Raw genomic sequence first — 17,091 nt, forward strand, 5'->3', positions numbered from 1 at the left:
GGCTCCGATGGTGATCTTTCCCATGACATGTCAGCTGTTTTGAACAGCAGACATGTGCCAGTAATACCAGCAGCTATTAACCAGCAAAATGGCACTGTCGAACTCAGACAGCGGCATTTAACAAGCGCTTCCGGCAATCACACTGGAAATACGTGCACCGGTGACCCGCATCACGTGATCGCAGGTCACTGGTGTGTTGGCATGACAACCAGAGGTCTCCTGGAGACCTCTAAGGTTGTTCGTGCCGGATTGCTGTGGTCTGCGCTCATAGCAAGTGAGCAATTCTGCTATATAGAGGTGATCTGATCATCGCCTCCATGTAGCAGAGCCAATTGGGTTATGGCAGCTTCTAGTCTCCCAAGGAGACTATTGAAGCATGCCAAAAGTAAATAAAAGTTCAAATCACCCCCCCTTTCACCATAAAATAAAAAAATAATAAAAAAAAAAAATCGCCCAATCAATAAAAGAATTAACCTGATCGCTAAATGGCGTAGCGAGAAATAAAGTCAAAACGCAAGAATTACGTTTTTTTTGGTCGCTGCGACATTGCATTAAAATGCAATAACGGGCGATCAGAAAACATCAGCTTGGCACGGAAAAAATAAACCCTCACTCGACCTGTGATCATGAAAAATGGAGACACTACGGGTATCGGAAAATGGTGCAATTTAAAAAAATTTTTTTTTTTTTAAAGTTTGGAATTTTTTTTCACCACTTAGATAAACAAAAAAAAAGAAACCTAGACATGTTTGGTGTCTAAACTCGTAATGACCTGGAGAATAATAATGGCAGGTCAGTTTTGGCATTTAGTGAACCTAGTAAAAAAGCCAAACAAAAAAACAACTGTGGGACTGCACATTTTTGGAATTTCACCGCACTTGGAATTTTTTGCTGTTTTCTAATATACGACATGGTAAAACGAATGGTGTCCTTCAAAAGTACAACTCGTCTCGCAAAAAACAAACAAGCCCTCGCATGGCCATATTAACAGAAAAATAAAAAAGTTATAGCTCTGGGAAGAAGGGGAGCAAATAACGAAAATGCAAAACAGATAAAAGCTCCGGGGGTTAAGGCCTTTATTTAGCCTTGAATTGCCATGGGAAACATCAGAACCACACGATCAAGATCTCAGGGTGCCAATGGGGTTAAGGAGGAAACCACCATTCTCTCATCCATTTAGATGCCATGGTCACTATTGACAGCAGCTTTTAAGGTGTTAAACGATCATAGTCGGTGCAAATACTGATCGTGGCTAATGCAGCAAGTTGTCAGCTATAGTGTACAGCCGACAGCTGCTGGATTGTCACCTGTATGAGGATGCTATTCTCTTATGTCAGGTCAGTAAAAAGATGTATTGTGGTCACCAAGGGGTTAAGCATGTCTGTACGATATAAAACTAGAGGACCATTACCACATTGGACCCCACATTTTGGGTTGGGATTGCCAATGTATAGGCCTCATATTGTGAGTACATATAGTATGAATGCAGGTTTATACTTGCTGTTACTCTAATTAGTAGCTGCCAAAGTAAAGTACTATGAAGGTCTTCACCTATATGCGTGTACAACTGGAGTATTACCGATTTGGCTATATACAATAATGATTTAGTTTTGCATTAAAATTTATATATGCTGTAGTATTTGTGAATAATAAAAATAATAAAGACAAGATCTAAATATACAATCAAGGATATAAAAGATAGAAATCTGAGCTAGCATACCTTTATGTCATGCTCCTCATGGAACTCCTAAGAGCATGGTTCTTACCAAGCCCTGCGACAACAGACTGGTGTCAATGTGGAAGAAGTTAGACCTGACGCTATATTATATAAAAGTAAGCGCCCGGATGGGTTTTATCACTATATTGCATATACAGTTGTTTTGCTTTTTGTTTTTTTTATTGCCTAACTAAATAAGTTTCACTACAGAAGTAAAGTGTTGGACAAGCCGCACAATGGATGAGAATAACAAAAAACTAAAATAATTGTGCTAGAAAGACAGAGAGTTAAAGAAGGGATGGATGACAAACAAAAACCCCACACATTTTGGCCACGCTCACTTGGCTTTTAATGAAGTTTAGATAAAATAGCTAGATTTCTGAGTCAAAACAGCAAGAAGAGGAAGGTATAAAGCAGCCCACATGGTGGTAGCAGACAGAACGTCACTGCCTTTGGTACATATAAGGCTTTACAACACAGGCAATATTGATGAATAACATCTACATATAGAAAGCTTACCAACATTCATATTTGTATCACTTGTAGGATCCTACATAATTATTGACCAATTTTCTAGTTAAAACATCATAGCGTAGTAAGAGAATAGGCAGTCTGCACCAATTCACCAGGAATACAGTTAACTGAAAAGTACAAAATTCATCGAAAGTAAGGAACTTTGTATTACAATCCTCCAATTCTTCCTAAATTATACATTTCTCCTGGTAACAACCTATTGCCTGATGTCTTGAAGAAATTCTTATAAAGCTCCTTAAGCCTTTAAAGCCACCCTTTGTGTGCTTAAATATTCATTGTATTAAACAGCGTGAGCACCCGCTGTAACTTCCTGCTCATGTGACCTCTTAGGATACAAGGCAAGTGTGACCACCCAGGCCCCGTACACTGCATACAAGGCAAGTGTGACCACCCAGGCCCATTACACTGCATACAAGGCAAGTGTGACCACCCAGGCCCCGTACACTGCATACAAGGCAAGTGTGACCACCCAGGCCCTGTACACTGCATACAAGGCAAGTGTGACCACCCAGGCCCCGTACACTGCATACAAGGCAAGTGTGACCACCCAGGCCCCGTACACTGCATACAAGGCAAGTGTGACCACCCAGGCCCGGTACACTGCATACAATGTGTACCACACTTACTTACAAGTAGTATTTGCATTGCAGACTGATGCAGCTATTAAAGGGCATAGGACAACAACATTCATTCAGTTTGCATACAGGCTGTGCTTACACGACATCTTTTCAGTAAACACCTATGATACAAGAGATGAAATACAGCAGTTGATTGCTCCGAACTTGCCAGGAAATGATATGGCCGCAACACGCGGTCAATCCAGGTTATAGAGGCCAACTGATGTGACCGAGACTTTACAGCAGAAGCAGCGGAGATGTGTGCAAAATAATAATTGGATGTGCTGGATATTGTGCTGTGGGTCCTTCATAGTTCAAATCGGAGTAAATTCCTAAAAAGCTAGTGTCCGGATTGTTATTTTTCGCATGGTCTGTGCCTATAGGCCAGTAACCACAATGGATCATATTGCAGTGGCTACCGCAGTGTAAAGCTTTCCCACACATCTTCATTTGAAATGGTCAGACCTTATATCACAGGACCTAGGCAGAAATAAATATGGCAAGCTAGACAGCGATCAGTAGGCAAAACATCACAGCAAATATTAGGTATACCAAGTTCTGTCAGTCTAATTAATCAGCTATTCAGTGCATTCAGTCAACTGAATATTTTAGCTTATCATTTTGCAACTAGGACCTATATTTAGTCGTCTTTTCTACATACACAGATGGGCATGACCCTAGTAGCGGAAGTGCTTGATGTCCTAAGTGTATCACTTTCTTTGCTTTTTAGATTTACACACCTCAGCAAATCTTTTTGACAGAAGCTAAAAAGAAAATAAAAAAACAAAAAGAGTTCTTCATAAAGGAGGTAATGTGTCTATTTTTTGTCCAGTTCCGAGAAAGAAGAAGAAGAAAAAAAAAAAAAAAAGGACAATGCATAAGGAAGCAGCCCTGTTTATGAATCACCTTCTATATCAGATGAAAAGTTTGTCAAAGTAAGCGCTCTTAGTTTCTTATTGCTCCCTTTAGTGCTCAGGTCAAACATCTACTGTACAAAGCGGTTCATTGCCGGGCTGTGCAGATTCAACAATCGTCATTTTAGGCTTTTTCCGCGTTTCTTCCTATTGGTGGAAAAAACAAATACATAATAATTAGAACATATTACTAAGCGATTTTGCCACAAAAAATAAGCCCCCACCCAGTCCCAGATCTGGAAAAATGGAGATGCTACGGGTCTCAGAATATGGCGACATTTATTGTTTTGCAAAGTTTGTGATTTTTTTTCACCACTTAAATAAAAAAAAAAATAATCTATACATGTTGGTCATCTGTGAACTTGTAATGACTTGGAGAATCATAATGGTGGATAGTGAACATGGTAAAAAAAAATAAAAACAAAAAACAATTGTGGAATTGCACTTTTTTTGCATTTTCACTGCACTCAATATTTTTTTTCCGTTTCCAGTACATTATATAGTAAAACCAATGGTGTAATTCAAAAGCACAACTTGTCCCGCAAAAAAACAAGTACTCACACGGCCATATTGACAGAAAAATTAATTAACCCCTTCGCGCCATGCGCCGTACTAGTACTGCGCTGCCGGCACTGCATTTGTGCCAGCAGCAGTACTAGTACGGCGCACCGATCACCGCGGTCTCGCGCTGAGCGCCGCGGTGATCGGGTGCGGGTGTCAGCTGTATATGACAGCTGACTCCCCGCAGCAATGCCCACGATCGGCGCTATCGCCGATCGCGGGCATTTAACCCCTCTGATGCCGCTGTCAGTAGTGACAGCGGCATAGAGGGGGATCGCGCAGGGACGGGGGCTCCCTGCGCTCTCCCACCGGAGCAACGCAATGAGATCGCGTTGCTCCGGTGACCCGGAAGGAGTCCCCGGATCCAAGATGGCCGCCGGACTCCTTCCGGGTCATGAAGTGACCTGGCTAGCCGGCGCCTGCTGAGAGCAGGCGCTGGAGAGCCAGCTAAACTGCATGTCAGATCGTTGATCTGACAGTGTGCTATGCACAGTGTCAGATCAACGATCTGTTCTAATACACAGATGTCCCACCCTGGGACAATGTTAGAAAGTTAAAAAAAAAAAAATCCCCAAATAAAAAAAAAAAACATTTCCCAATAAATCCATTTATTTATGTAAAAAAAAAAAAACAATAAATGTACACATATTTGGTATCGCCGCGTCCGTAACGACCCGCTCTATAAAACTATCCCACTAGTTAACCCCTTCAGTGAACACCGCAAAAAATAAAAATAAAAAACAAGGCAAAAAACATTGCTTTATTATCATACAGGCGAACAAAAAGTGGAATAACACGCGATCAAAACGACGGATATAAATAACCATGGTACCGCTGAAAACGTCATCTTGTCCCGCAAAAAAAAAAGCCGCCATACAGCATCATCAGCAGAAAAATAAAAAAGTTATAGCTCTCAGAATAATGCGATGCAAAAACAATTATTTTTTTTATATAAAATAGTTTTTATTGTGTAAAAGCGCCAAAACATAAAAAAAATTACATAAATGAGGTATCGCTGTAATCGTACTGACCTGAAGAATAAAACTGCTTTATCCATTTTACCACACATGGAACGGTATAAACGCCCCCCCTAAAAGAAATTCAGGAATTGCTGGTTTTTGTTCATTCCGCCTCCCAAAAATCGGAATAAAAAGCGATCAAAAAATGTCATCTGCCCGAAAATGTTACCAATAAAAACGTCAACTCGTCCCGCAAAAAACAAGACCTCATATGACTCTGTGGACTCCAATATGGAAAAATTATAGCTCTCAAAATGTGGTGATGCAAAAACTATTTTTTGCAATAAAAAGCGTCTTTTAGTGTGTGACAGCTGCCAACCCTAAAAATCCGCCAAAAAAACGTTATAAAAGTAAATCAAACCCCCCTTCATCACCCCCTTAGTTAGGGAAAAATAATAAAATGTAAAAAAATGTATTTATTTCCATTTTCCCATTAGGGTTAGGGCTAGGGTTAGGGTTAGGGCTAGGGTTAGGGCTAGGGTTGGGGTTAGGGTTTCAGTTATAATTGGGGGTTTCCACTGTTTAGGCACATCAGGGGCTCTCCAAACGCGACATGGTGTCCGATCTCAATTCCAGCCAATTCTGCTTTGAAAAAGTAAAACAGGGCTCCTTCCCTTCCGACTTCTCCTGTGTGCCCAAACAGTGGTTCCCCCCAACATATGGGGTATCAGCGTTCTCAGGACAAGTTGGACAACAACTTTTGGGGTCCAATTTGTCCTGTTACCCTTGGGAAAATAAAAACATAGGGGATAAAATATCATTTTCGTGGAAAAAAAAATATTTTTTATTTTCACGGCTCTGCGTTATAAACTGTAGTGAAACACTTGTTTGTTCAAAGCTCTCACAACACATCTAGATAAGTTCCTTGGGGGGTCTAGTTTCCAATATGGGGTCACTTGTGGGGGGTTTCTACTGTTTAGGTACATCAGGGGCTCTGCAAATGCAACGTGACGCCTGCAGACCAATCCATCTAAGTCTGCATTTCAAACGGTGCTCCTTCCCTTCCGAGCTCTGCCATGCACTCAAACGGTGGTTCCCCCCCCACATGTGGGGTATCAGCGTACTCAGGACAAATTGGACAATAACATTTGTGGTCCAATTTCTCCTGTTACCCTTGGGGAAAAAAAAATTGCGGGCTAAAACATCATTTTGTGGAAAGAAAAAATGATTTTTTAATTTTCACAATGCTACATTCTAAACTTTAGTGAAACAATTGGGGGTTAAAAGTGCTCACCACACATCTAGATAAGTTCCTTAGGGGGTCTTCTTTCCAAAATGGGGTCACTTGTGGGGGGGTTTCCACTGTTAAGGCACGTCAGGGGCTCTCCAAATGCGACATGGCGTCCGATCTCAATTCCAGCCAATTTTGCATTGAAAAGTCAAATGGCACTCCTTCCCTTCCGAGCTCTGCCATGCGCTCAAACAGTGGTTTATCCCCATATATGAAGTATCGACGTACTCAGGACAAATTGCACAACAACTTTTGGGGTCCAATTTATCCTGTTACCCTTGGGAAAATAAAAAATTTGGGGCAAAAAGATCATTTTTTGTGAAAATTAATATAAATTTTTTTTACGGCTCTACATTATAAACTTCTGTGAAGCACTTGGAGGTTCAAAGTACTCACCACACATCTAGATTAGTTCCTTAGGGGGTCTACTTTCCAAAATGGTGTCACTTGTGGGGGTTTCCACTGTTTAGGCACATCAGGGGCTCTCCAATCTTGACATGGGCTCCGATCTCAATTCCAGCAAATCTTGCATTGAAAAGTCAAATGGCGCTCCTTCCCTTCCGAGCTCTGCCATGTGCCCAAACAGTGGTTTACCCCCACATATGGGGTATCGGCGTACTCAGGACAAATTGTACAACGACTTTTGTGGTCCAATTTCTCCTGTTACCCTTGGTAAAATGAAACAAATTGGACCTGAAGTAAAAATTTTCTGAAAAAAAAGTTAAATGTTCAATTTTTTTAAACATTCAAAAAATTCCTGTGAAGCACCTGAAGGGTTAATAAACTTTTTGAATGTGGTTTTGAGTACCTTGAGGGGTGCAGTTTTTAGAATGGTGTCATTTTTGGGCATTTTCTGTCATATAGACCCCTCAAAGTCACTTCAAGTGTGAGGTGGTCCGTAAAAAAATGGTTTTGCAAATTTTGTTGCAAAAATGAGAAATCGCTGGTCATTTTTTAACCCTTATAACGTCCTAACAAAAAAAAAATTATGTTTCCAAAATTGTGCTGATGTAAAGCAGACATGTGGGAAATGTTGTTTATTAACCCCTCTGTGACCTTAGACGTACTATCCCGTCGAGGTGCCCTGGGCTTATCTGACCCTGGACGGGATAGTACGTCATAGCCGATCGGCCGCGCTCACGGGGGGAGCGCGGCCGATCGCGGCCGGGTGTCAGCTGCTTATCGCAGCTGACATCCGGCACTATGTGCCAGGAGCGGTCACGGACCGCCCCCGGCACATTAACCCCTGGCACACCGCGATCAAAGATGATCGCGATGTGCCGGCGGTGCAGGGAAGCACCGCGCAGGGAGGGGGCTCCCTGCGGGCTTCCCTGAGCCCCCCGCAGCAACGCGATGTGATCGCGTTGCTGCGAGGGTCTCCTCACCTCCCTCCCTGCTCGAGCCCCGGATCCAAGATGGCCGCGGATCCGGGTCCTGCAGGGAGGGAGGTGGCTTCACAGAGCCTGCTCAGAGCAGGCACTGTGAAGCAGCCTGCACTCCTATCAGATCAGTGATCTGACAGAGTGCTGTGCAAACTGTCAGATCACTGATCTGTGATGTCCCCCCCCGGGACAAAGTAAAAAAGTAAAAAAAAAATTTTCCAAATGTGTAAAAAAAATAAAAAAAAATATTCCAAAATAATGAAAAAAAAAAAAAAAAAATATTATTCCCATAAATACATTTCTTCATCTAAATAAAAAAAAAAAAACAATAAAAGTACACATATTTAGTATCGCCGCGTCCGTAACGACCCGACCTATAAAACTGTCCCACTAGTTAACCCCTTCAGTAAACACCGTAAGAAAAAAAAAAAAAAAACGAGGCAAAAAACAACGCTTTATTATCATACCGCCGAACAAAAAGTGGAATAACACGCGATCAAAAGGACAGATATAAATAACCATGGTACCGCTGAAAGCGTCATATTGTCCTGCAAAAAAAGAGCCGCCATACAGCATCATCAGCAAAAAAATAAAAAAGTTATAGTCCTCAGAATAAAGCGATGCAAAAATAATTATTTTTTCTGTAAAATAGTTTTTATCGTATAAAAGCACCAAACCATAAAAAAATGATATAAATGAGGTATCGCTGTAATCGTACTGACCCGAAGAATAAAACTGCTTTATCAATTTTACCAAACGCGGAACGGTATAAACGCCTCCCCCAATAGAAATTCATGAATAGCTGGCTTTTGGTCATTCTTCCTCACAAAAATCGGAATAAAAAGCGATAAAAAAAAAGTCACGTGCCCAAAAATGTTTTCAATAAAAACGTCAACTCGTCCCGCAAAAAACAAGACCTCACATGACTCTGTGGACCAAAATATTGAAAAATTATAGCTCTCAAAATGTGGTATTGCAAAAAATATTTTTTGCAATAAAAAGGGTCTTTCAGTGTGTGACGGCTGCCAATCATAAAAATCCGCTAAAAAACTCACTATAAAAGTAAATCAAACCCCCCTTCATCACCCCCTTAGTTAGGGAAAAATAAAAAAAAATGTATTTATTTCCATTTTCCCATTAGGGCTAGGGTTAGGGCTAGGGTTAGGGCTAGGGCTAGGGTTAGGGCTAGGGTTAGGGCTAGGGTTAGGGCTAGGGTTAGGGCTAGGGTCAGGGCTAGGGTTAGGGTTAGGGCTAGGGTTAGGGCTAGGGTTAGGGCTAGGGTTAGGGCTAGGGTTAGGGTTGGGGCTACAGTTAGGGTTGGGGCTAAAGTTAGGGTTAGGGTTTAGATTACATTTACAGTTGGGAATAGGGTTGGGATTAGGGTTAGGGGTGTGTCAGGGTTAGAGGTGTGGTTAGGGTTACCGTTGGAATTAGGGTTAGGGGTGTGTTTAGATTAGGGTTTCAGTTATAATTGGGGGGTTTCCAATGTTTCGGCACATCAGGGGCTCTCCAAACACGACATGGCGTCCGATCTCAATTCCAGCCAATTCTGCGTTGAAAAAGTAAAACAGTGCTCCTTCCCTTCCGAGCTCTCCTGTGTGCCCAAACAGGGGTTTACCCCAACATATGGGGTATCAGCGTACTCAGGACAAATTGGACAACAACTTTTGTGGACCAATTTCTCCTGTTACCCTTGGAAAAATACAAAACTGGGGGCTAAAATATAATTTTTGTGGAAAAAAAAATATTTTTTATTTGCATGGCTCTGCGTTATAAACTGTAGTGAAATACTTGGGGGTTCAAAGCTCTCACAACACATCAAGATGAGTTCCTTAGGGGGTCTACTTTCCAAAATGGTGTCACTTGTGGGGGGTTTCTACTGTTTAGGTACATTAGGGGCTCTGCAAACGCAATGTGACGCCTGCAGACCATTCCATCTAAGTCTGCATTCCAAATGGCGCTCCTTCCCTTCCGAACCCTCCCATGCGCCCAAACGGTGGTTCCCCCCCACATATGGGGTATCAGCGTACTCAGGACAAATTGGACAACAACTTTTGGGGTCCAATTTCTCCTGTTACCCTAGGGAAAATACAAAACTGGGGGCTAAAAAATAATTTTTGTGGGAAAAAAATTTTGTTTTATTTTTATGGCTCTGCATTATAAACTTCTGTGAAGCCCTTGGTGGGTCAAAGTGCTCACCACACATCCAGATAAGTTCCTTAGGGGGTCTACTTTCCAAAATGGTGTCACTTGTGGGGGGTTTCAATGTTTAGGCACATCAGTGGCTCTCCAAACGCAACATGGCGTCCCATCTCAATTCCTGTCAATTTTGCATTGAAAAGTCAAACGGCGCTCCTTCCCTTCCGAGCTCTCCCATGCGCCCAAACAGTGGTTTACTGCCACATATGGGGTATCAGCGTACTCGGGACAAATTGGACAACAACTTTTGAGGTCCAATTTCTTCTCTTACCCTTGGAAAAATAAAAAATTGGGGGCAAAAATATAATTTTTGTGAAAAAATATGATTTTTTATTTTTACGGTTCTGCATTATAAACTTCTGTGAAGCACTTGGTGGGTCAAAGTGCTCACCACACATCCAGATAAGTTCCTTAGGGGGTCTACTTTCCAAAATGGTGTCACTTGTGGGGGGTTTCAATGTTTAGGCACATCAGTGGCTCTCCAAACGCAACATGGCGTCCCATCTCAATTCCTGTCAATTTTGCATTGAAAAGTCAAATAGCGCTCCTTCCCTTCCGAGCTCTCCCATGCGCCCAAACAGTGGTTTACTGCCACATATGGGGCATCAGCGTACTCAGGACAAATTGGACAACAACTTTTTGGTCCAATTTCTCCTGTTACCCTTGGTAAAATAAAACAAATTGGAGCTGAAGTAAATTTTTTGTGTAAAAAAGTTAAATGTTCATTTTTATTTAAACATTCCAAAAATTCCTATTAAACACCTGAAGGGTTAATAAACTTCTTGAATGTGGTTTTGAGCACCTTGAGGGGTGCAGTTTTTAGAATGGTGTCACACTTGGGCATTTTCTATCATATAGACCCCTCAAAATGACTTCAAATGAGACGTGGTCCCTAAAAAAAAAATGGTGTTGTAAAAATGAGAAATTGCTGGTCAACTTTTAACCCTTATAACACCCTAACAAAAAAAAAAATTGGTTCCAAAATTATGCTGATGTAAAGGAGACATGTGGGAAATGTTACTTATTAAGTATTTTGTGTGACATATCTCTGTGATTTAATTGCATAAATATTCAAAGTTTGAAAATTGCGAAATTTTCAAAATTTTCGCCAAATTTCCGTTTTTTTCACAAATAAACGCAGGTACTATCAAAGAAATTTTACCACTATCATGAAGTACAATATGTCACGAGAAAACAATGTCAGAATCACCAGGATCCGTTGAAGCGTTTCGGAGTTATAACCTCATAAAGGGACAGTGGTCAGAATTGTAAAAATTGGCCTGGTCATTAACGTGCAAACCACCCTTGGGGGTAAAGGGGTTAACTATATTATGTGATAGAACTCTCTAATTTAAGGGCATAAAAACTAAGTTTGAAAATTGCTAAATTTTCATAATTTCCGACAAATTTTTGTTTTTTTCACAAATAAATGCAAGTCATATCGAAGAAGTTTTACCACTATCATGAAGTACAATATGTCACGAGAAAAGAGTGTCAGAATCACCAGGATCCGTTGAAGCGTTTCAGAGTTATGACCTCATAAAGTGACAGTGGTCAGAATTGTAAAAATTGGCCCTGTCACTTAGGTGAAAACAGGCTTTGGGGTGAAGGGGTTAAAGATATGGCTCTGGGAAGACCAGGAGAAAAACCCGGAAACGGAAAAAAACAAAGTAATGAAGGGGTTAAAGGGAACCTGTAACCAGAAAAAACACTATTAACCTGCAGATATGGGGTTAATTTGCAGGTTAATAGCGTTAATGGCGCCTGCACTTAGCGGAGCACTGCGGAGAAAAAATGAACTTTATTTTCCCTGTTCTGGTTTCAATCACGGGGGTGGCTTATTTGCCACACTTTCTCCACACCATACATTCAAGCAGATTAAAACAGATTAGTTTAAAATATCTACCCATTATTAACCAGGATGATGTCCTTCGGAAAATTGTGGACAGGGGCTGCAGGTGTGTTGCCAGATGTGGTTGCTCGTTGGGCAATATGATATCTCCCAGTTTGGTACGGATTCCGCAGCCACCACCCACTTAGCTTTTGGCCACGGAATTCTACAAATGTTCAGGGAGTCGCTGCAATTTATGCACTTTTGCAATGGACAGGAAAAAATCCTTTACCACATTGTGTGAATCACGTCCTAGAATCTTTCCTCAATTGTGATTCCCACCATGTGATTTATTGTATTGAATGCGGTTTGTGAAATGTCAGGTACATTGGTTGCACAACCAAGAAGCTCAAAAAGTGAATAGCAGAGCATTTAAATAATATTAGCAAAAAGAACAGTACCTAGTTAAGTGCGGCTAAGCACTTTACTATAAATTAAGTTCCTAGCTACAAAAAAATAGAACAATTGCATCTACTACAAAAACAAGGTATTCATATAAGTACAATCAAGATGCCATGTAAATATCCAGGGCCTTATTTTAACTAATTTATATATAGTAGCACGATCTATGCCACCACAAACATGTAAGCAATCCCTGAAAGCAAACAACTACTAATGCAAGAAGTAAACATCCTTGATACTAGGGCTGTGGAGTCAGAGTCGTGGAGTCGGAGTCCATTTTGGTTGAGACGGAGTCGGTAAAAAATGAATGGTACAACAGGAGGAAACTATATAATAAATTGGGTACAGTAGTTCAACTGCAGTTTGTGGGGGAATATTTTTTTCATAAGAATTTGGGAAAGTTATGGAATGTCCTATAAAGGTCTGTCCTATTCCTGATCTAAGGTCAAGACATTTAGCCGATATGAATCTGTGCTGCAGTTTGTGCTCATGATAAGTAGTGAACCTCCTCCTCTACAGATAAGGGGAAAAAATAAACACACAAGGAAGGAATGCCTGCACTCATCTCAGAACTTCTGGAGCGAACAGGAAAGCAGGATTAAGGCAAGTACTTAAAGCATAGCTAAACTTTCAATAAACTGTGCATAAATCACAGTATATGTTGTCTCTGTATGCTTGATGTTTTAGTTTGTTTTTCCTCTTAGCTCATGTTTAGCTGCTCTGATGACTTATATACACTATACATAGAATATAAGGGGAAAAACTGTTTCTAACATCTCAAATTCGGAAATACAGTAATAGGATCAATAAGGACGTGTGTGTGCGCGCGTGTGTGTGTTCTGGAATATGATTCAGCACAAACATGCTCGCTCCCTCATCCCCTCTTCATAGAATGTGAAGAAATATGATGAGAAGCACTTAGTGAGCTGTACCCTGACAAGCCCGAGATTGAAAGTTCAGCGTAAAACTATCTAACAACATATTTTACAAACTTTATAATTATCATCTGCCCGCCCTATTGATTTATGCAAAGATAGGATAGAAATAAAACAAAGTTATACAGTGCACGATTCCCTATTCTTGCAAGAATTACAATATACCTTATTTTATTTACAGGACAAAATTATTTTGAGAGCGAATTTACATTATTACAAAATGTCTAAGAAGCATCTTATGAAGTCAGCTGTATTTGAGCATTTCACAGTGACTTAAGATAAAAATAATTTTGTATGTCAGTGTATAAGTGACCCAGATGAAAACAAATGCTGTGATGCCAAAATCAGTGCATACTCAGGCAGTGATAAAAATGCTCCTTCAAGAGCTTCCAATCTAAAAAAACATTTACAACGCTGCCACCCAGAAGTTACAAAGCTGTGATTGAAAAAGATCACGGCAGCACCAAGAAACCAGCACTTACCGCCAGGCAAAGGTGGAGGAAAGAGCATCTCAAACATTAGTTACAAGATATTTCGTAAGTGACAAAGTTACTGTAACAATGACAGCAGATGTGTTTAAAAGACAGATCATCTATGGAAAAGAGGGAAAGTATGGGCAAAGCAGGAAAACTTGTTTTACATGACAAAAAATACTTTTCACCTATTCACATGTAAGGCTACGTTCACATTTGCGTTGTTGGGCGCAGCATCGTTGACGCAACGCACAACGCATGACAAACGCATACACAACGCAGCGTTTTTTGACGCATGCGTTGTCCTATACAATTGAAGATCAAAAACGCCCCCCAAAAAATACATTTAGTCAATAGGCGCATGCGTCAAAAAACGCGGCTCAATGCAGGCACCTGCGCCCTATGCGTTTTTCATAGACACTGTTTTTTTGGCGCATTTACAACGCAGGTGCGTTGAATGCGTTTTTCTTCGGAAATGTGACGCATCAAAACTGCAACCTGTAGCGTCGTCCGTGCCCTGTCTGGTGCACCAAAAAAACGCATGCGTCATACAATGCATACCGGCACATGTCCATGCGACCCCCATGTTAAAGATAGGGGCGCATGACGCATGCGTCGATATCCGTCGACGACGCTGCGCCCAAAGACGCAAATGTGAACATAGCCTAACAGGGGCTAGGGTGGTAGCCATAGCGAGGGATTGCAGCTGCTTCCTCATCACACTCCGACGATCCGCTACAGAAATATCATGTCAATTTTGTGGTGTGCTGTGTCAAGTAGTTCACCCACCTGTGAGTCAGAATCCTTCACAGAATACAGGGTTCCAATCCGTCGCAGACACACACAAAAGTTATCAAAGTCTCGATTAATTTTTAATAAAACTTTACTTAATTCGTGCTTCTTCATAACAGACTTAATCCAACAATCTTCAAAAGACATAAGAACTTCTCCTCCTGCACTTTCCCTGGTCTTTTCCTTCAGCTTATCTTCTAGCACCGTGGGTCCCAGACCCGGAGTCCCCTGGGAATTCCAGCTTTCTAATACTAGGTGCTCCCCGTCCACTTTCTCCATCCTGGGCGAAAAATCAGGTTGCCTCTGCAATTCCTGTTCGGACCGTAAGTCCCGGATGTCACGGGAGGTAACCCACAGACAAGCCACCGACCCTTCCAGACTGCCTCGCTTCCCACGTGCTTTAAGATCTAACATCTCCAGATCTGCTTCCCTCATTGCTGCTTTTGTCTCTTTCAACTATAAGGCTATGTGCACACGTTCAGGATTTCTTGCAGAAATTTCCTGAGCAAAACCGGACATTTTCTGCAAGAAATCCGCATGCGTTTTGTGCGTGTTTTTGACGCTTTTTTTCCCCAGAGCTTCCCAATGCATTAAATAGCGGGAAAAACGCGAAAAAAAAACCGCAAAATTAATGAACATGTGGCGCTTTTAACCGCGATGTGTTTTTTTTTCGCAAAAAAAAACGCATCATGTGCACAAAAATTGCGGAATGCATTCTAAATGATGGGATGCATAATGTATGCGCTTTTATAGGGAAAAAAACGCGAAAAAAATGCAACGTGTGCACACAGCCTAACTCACCACACAACTAGTATCGCTCCTTCTAGAACAATTCCTCCCACTACCTGAAAATTACCCGCCGAATCTGCAGGCCAGCAGATTCGTTCCAGGTACATTTTGATCTCTGTGATAAAACCTATCACAGTGAGCAAAAAAAAAAAAGTAAATCAACCCCACCTTTATCACCCGCATAGGTAGGGACAATAATAAAATAAAGAGAAAAAAAAAAAAATTATATATATATATATATATATATATATATATATATATATATATATATATATAGTTAGAAATAGGCTATGTGCACACGGTGCGGATTTGGCTGCGAATCCGCGGCGGCCAATCCACTGCGGATTCGTAGCAGTTTTCCATCAGGTTTACAGTCCATGTAAACCTATGGAAAACCAAATCCGCTGTGCCCATGGTGCGGAAAATACCGCGCGGAAACGCTGTGTTGTATTTTCCACAGCATGTAAAATTCTTTGTGCGGATTCCGCAACGTTTTACACCTGTTCCTCAATAGGAATCCGCAGGTGAAATCCGCACAAAAAACACTGGAAATCCACTGTAAATCCGCAGGTAAAACGCAGTGCCTTTTACCTGAGGATTTTCCAAAAATGGTGCGGAAAAATCTCACACGAATCCACAACGTGGGCACATAGCCTTAGGGTTAGGGATGGAATTAAGAGTAAGGGTTGGAATTAGGGCTAGGGTTGGAAATAGGATTAAGATTAGGCTTGTGGTTAGGATTAGGGTTAGGACTAGGGTTAGGGGTGTGTTGGGGGTAGAATTGAGGGGTTTCCACTGTTTAGGCACATTAGGGGTCTCCAAACGCAACATGGCGCCACCATTGATTCCAGCCAGTCTTGCGTTCAAAAAGTCAAATGGTGCTCCCTCCCTTCCGAGCCCCGACGTGCACCCAAACAGTGGTTTACCCCCACATATAGGGTAACAGCATACTCAGGACAAACTGGGCAACAATTATTGGGGTCCAGTTTCTCCTGTTACCCTTGTGAAAATAAAAAATTGCTTGCTAAAACATTTTTGAGGAATGAAAATTTATTATTTTCACGGCTCTGCGTTGTAAATTTCTGTGACGCACTTGGGGGTTCAAAGTGCTCACCACATAACTAGATAAGTTCCTTGGGGGGAATAGTTTCCAAAATGGGGTCACTTGTGGGGGGTTTCTACTGTATAGGCACATCAGGGGTTCTGCAAACGCAACGTGATGCCCGCAGACCATTCCATCAAAGTCTGCATTTCAAAAGTCACTACTTCCATTCCGAGGCCCGACGTGTGCCCAAACAGTGGTTTACCCCCACATATGGGGTATCAATGTACTCAGGATACACTGGGCAACAACTATTGGGGTCCAATTTCTCCTGTTACCCTTGTGAAAATAAAAAATTGCGGGCTAAAAAATAATTTTTGAGGAAAGAAAAATGATTTTTTATTTTCACGGCTCTGCGCTGTAAACTTCTGTGAAGCACTTGGAGGTTTAAAGTGGTCACCGCACATCTAGATTAGTTCCATGGGAGGTCTAGATTCCAAAATGGGGTCACATGTGGGAGAGCTCCAATGTTTAGGCACACAGGGGCTCTCCAAATGCGACATGGTGTCCGCTAACGATTGGAGCTAATTTTT

At 41.5% G+C, this 17,091-nt stretch overlaps 1 protein-coding gene across 1 annotated transcript in view; it reads right to left on the minus strand.

Moving 5' to 3' along the window:
* Nucleotides 1-690: 690 nt before the first annotated feature.
* Nucleotides 691-17,091, minus strand: part of DGCR8 (DGCR8 microprocessor complex subunit) — a 125,809-nt gene continuing 109,408 nt past the window's right edge. The window contains exon 14 of the mRNA XM_069756125.1: nucleotides 691-3,929. Within this exon, the coding sequence (XP_069612226.1) occupies nucleotides 3,846-3,929 (84 nt within the window). The 3' untranslated portion in view covers nucleotides 691-3,845. The remainder of the gene's footprint in view (nucleotides 3,930-17,091) is intronic.

Source organism: Ranitomeya imitator, chromosome 1 (genome assembly GCF_032444005.1).
Source record: "Ranitomeya imitator isolate aRanImi1 chromosome 1, aRanImi1.pri, whole genome shotgun sequence".
Lineage (NCBI taxonomy): Eukaryota > Metazoa > Chordata > Amphibia > Anura > Dendrobatidae > Ranitomeya > Ranitomeya imitator.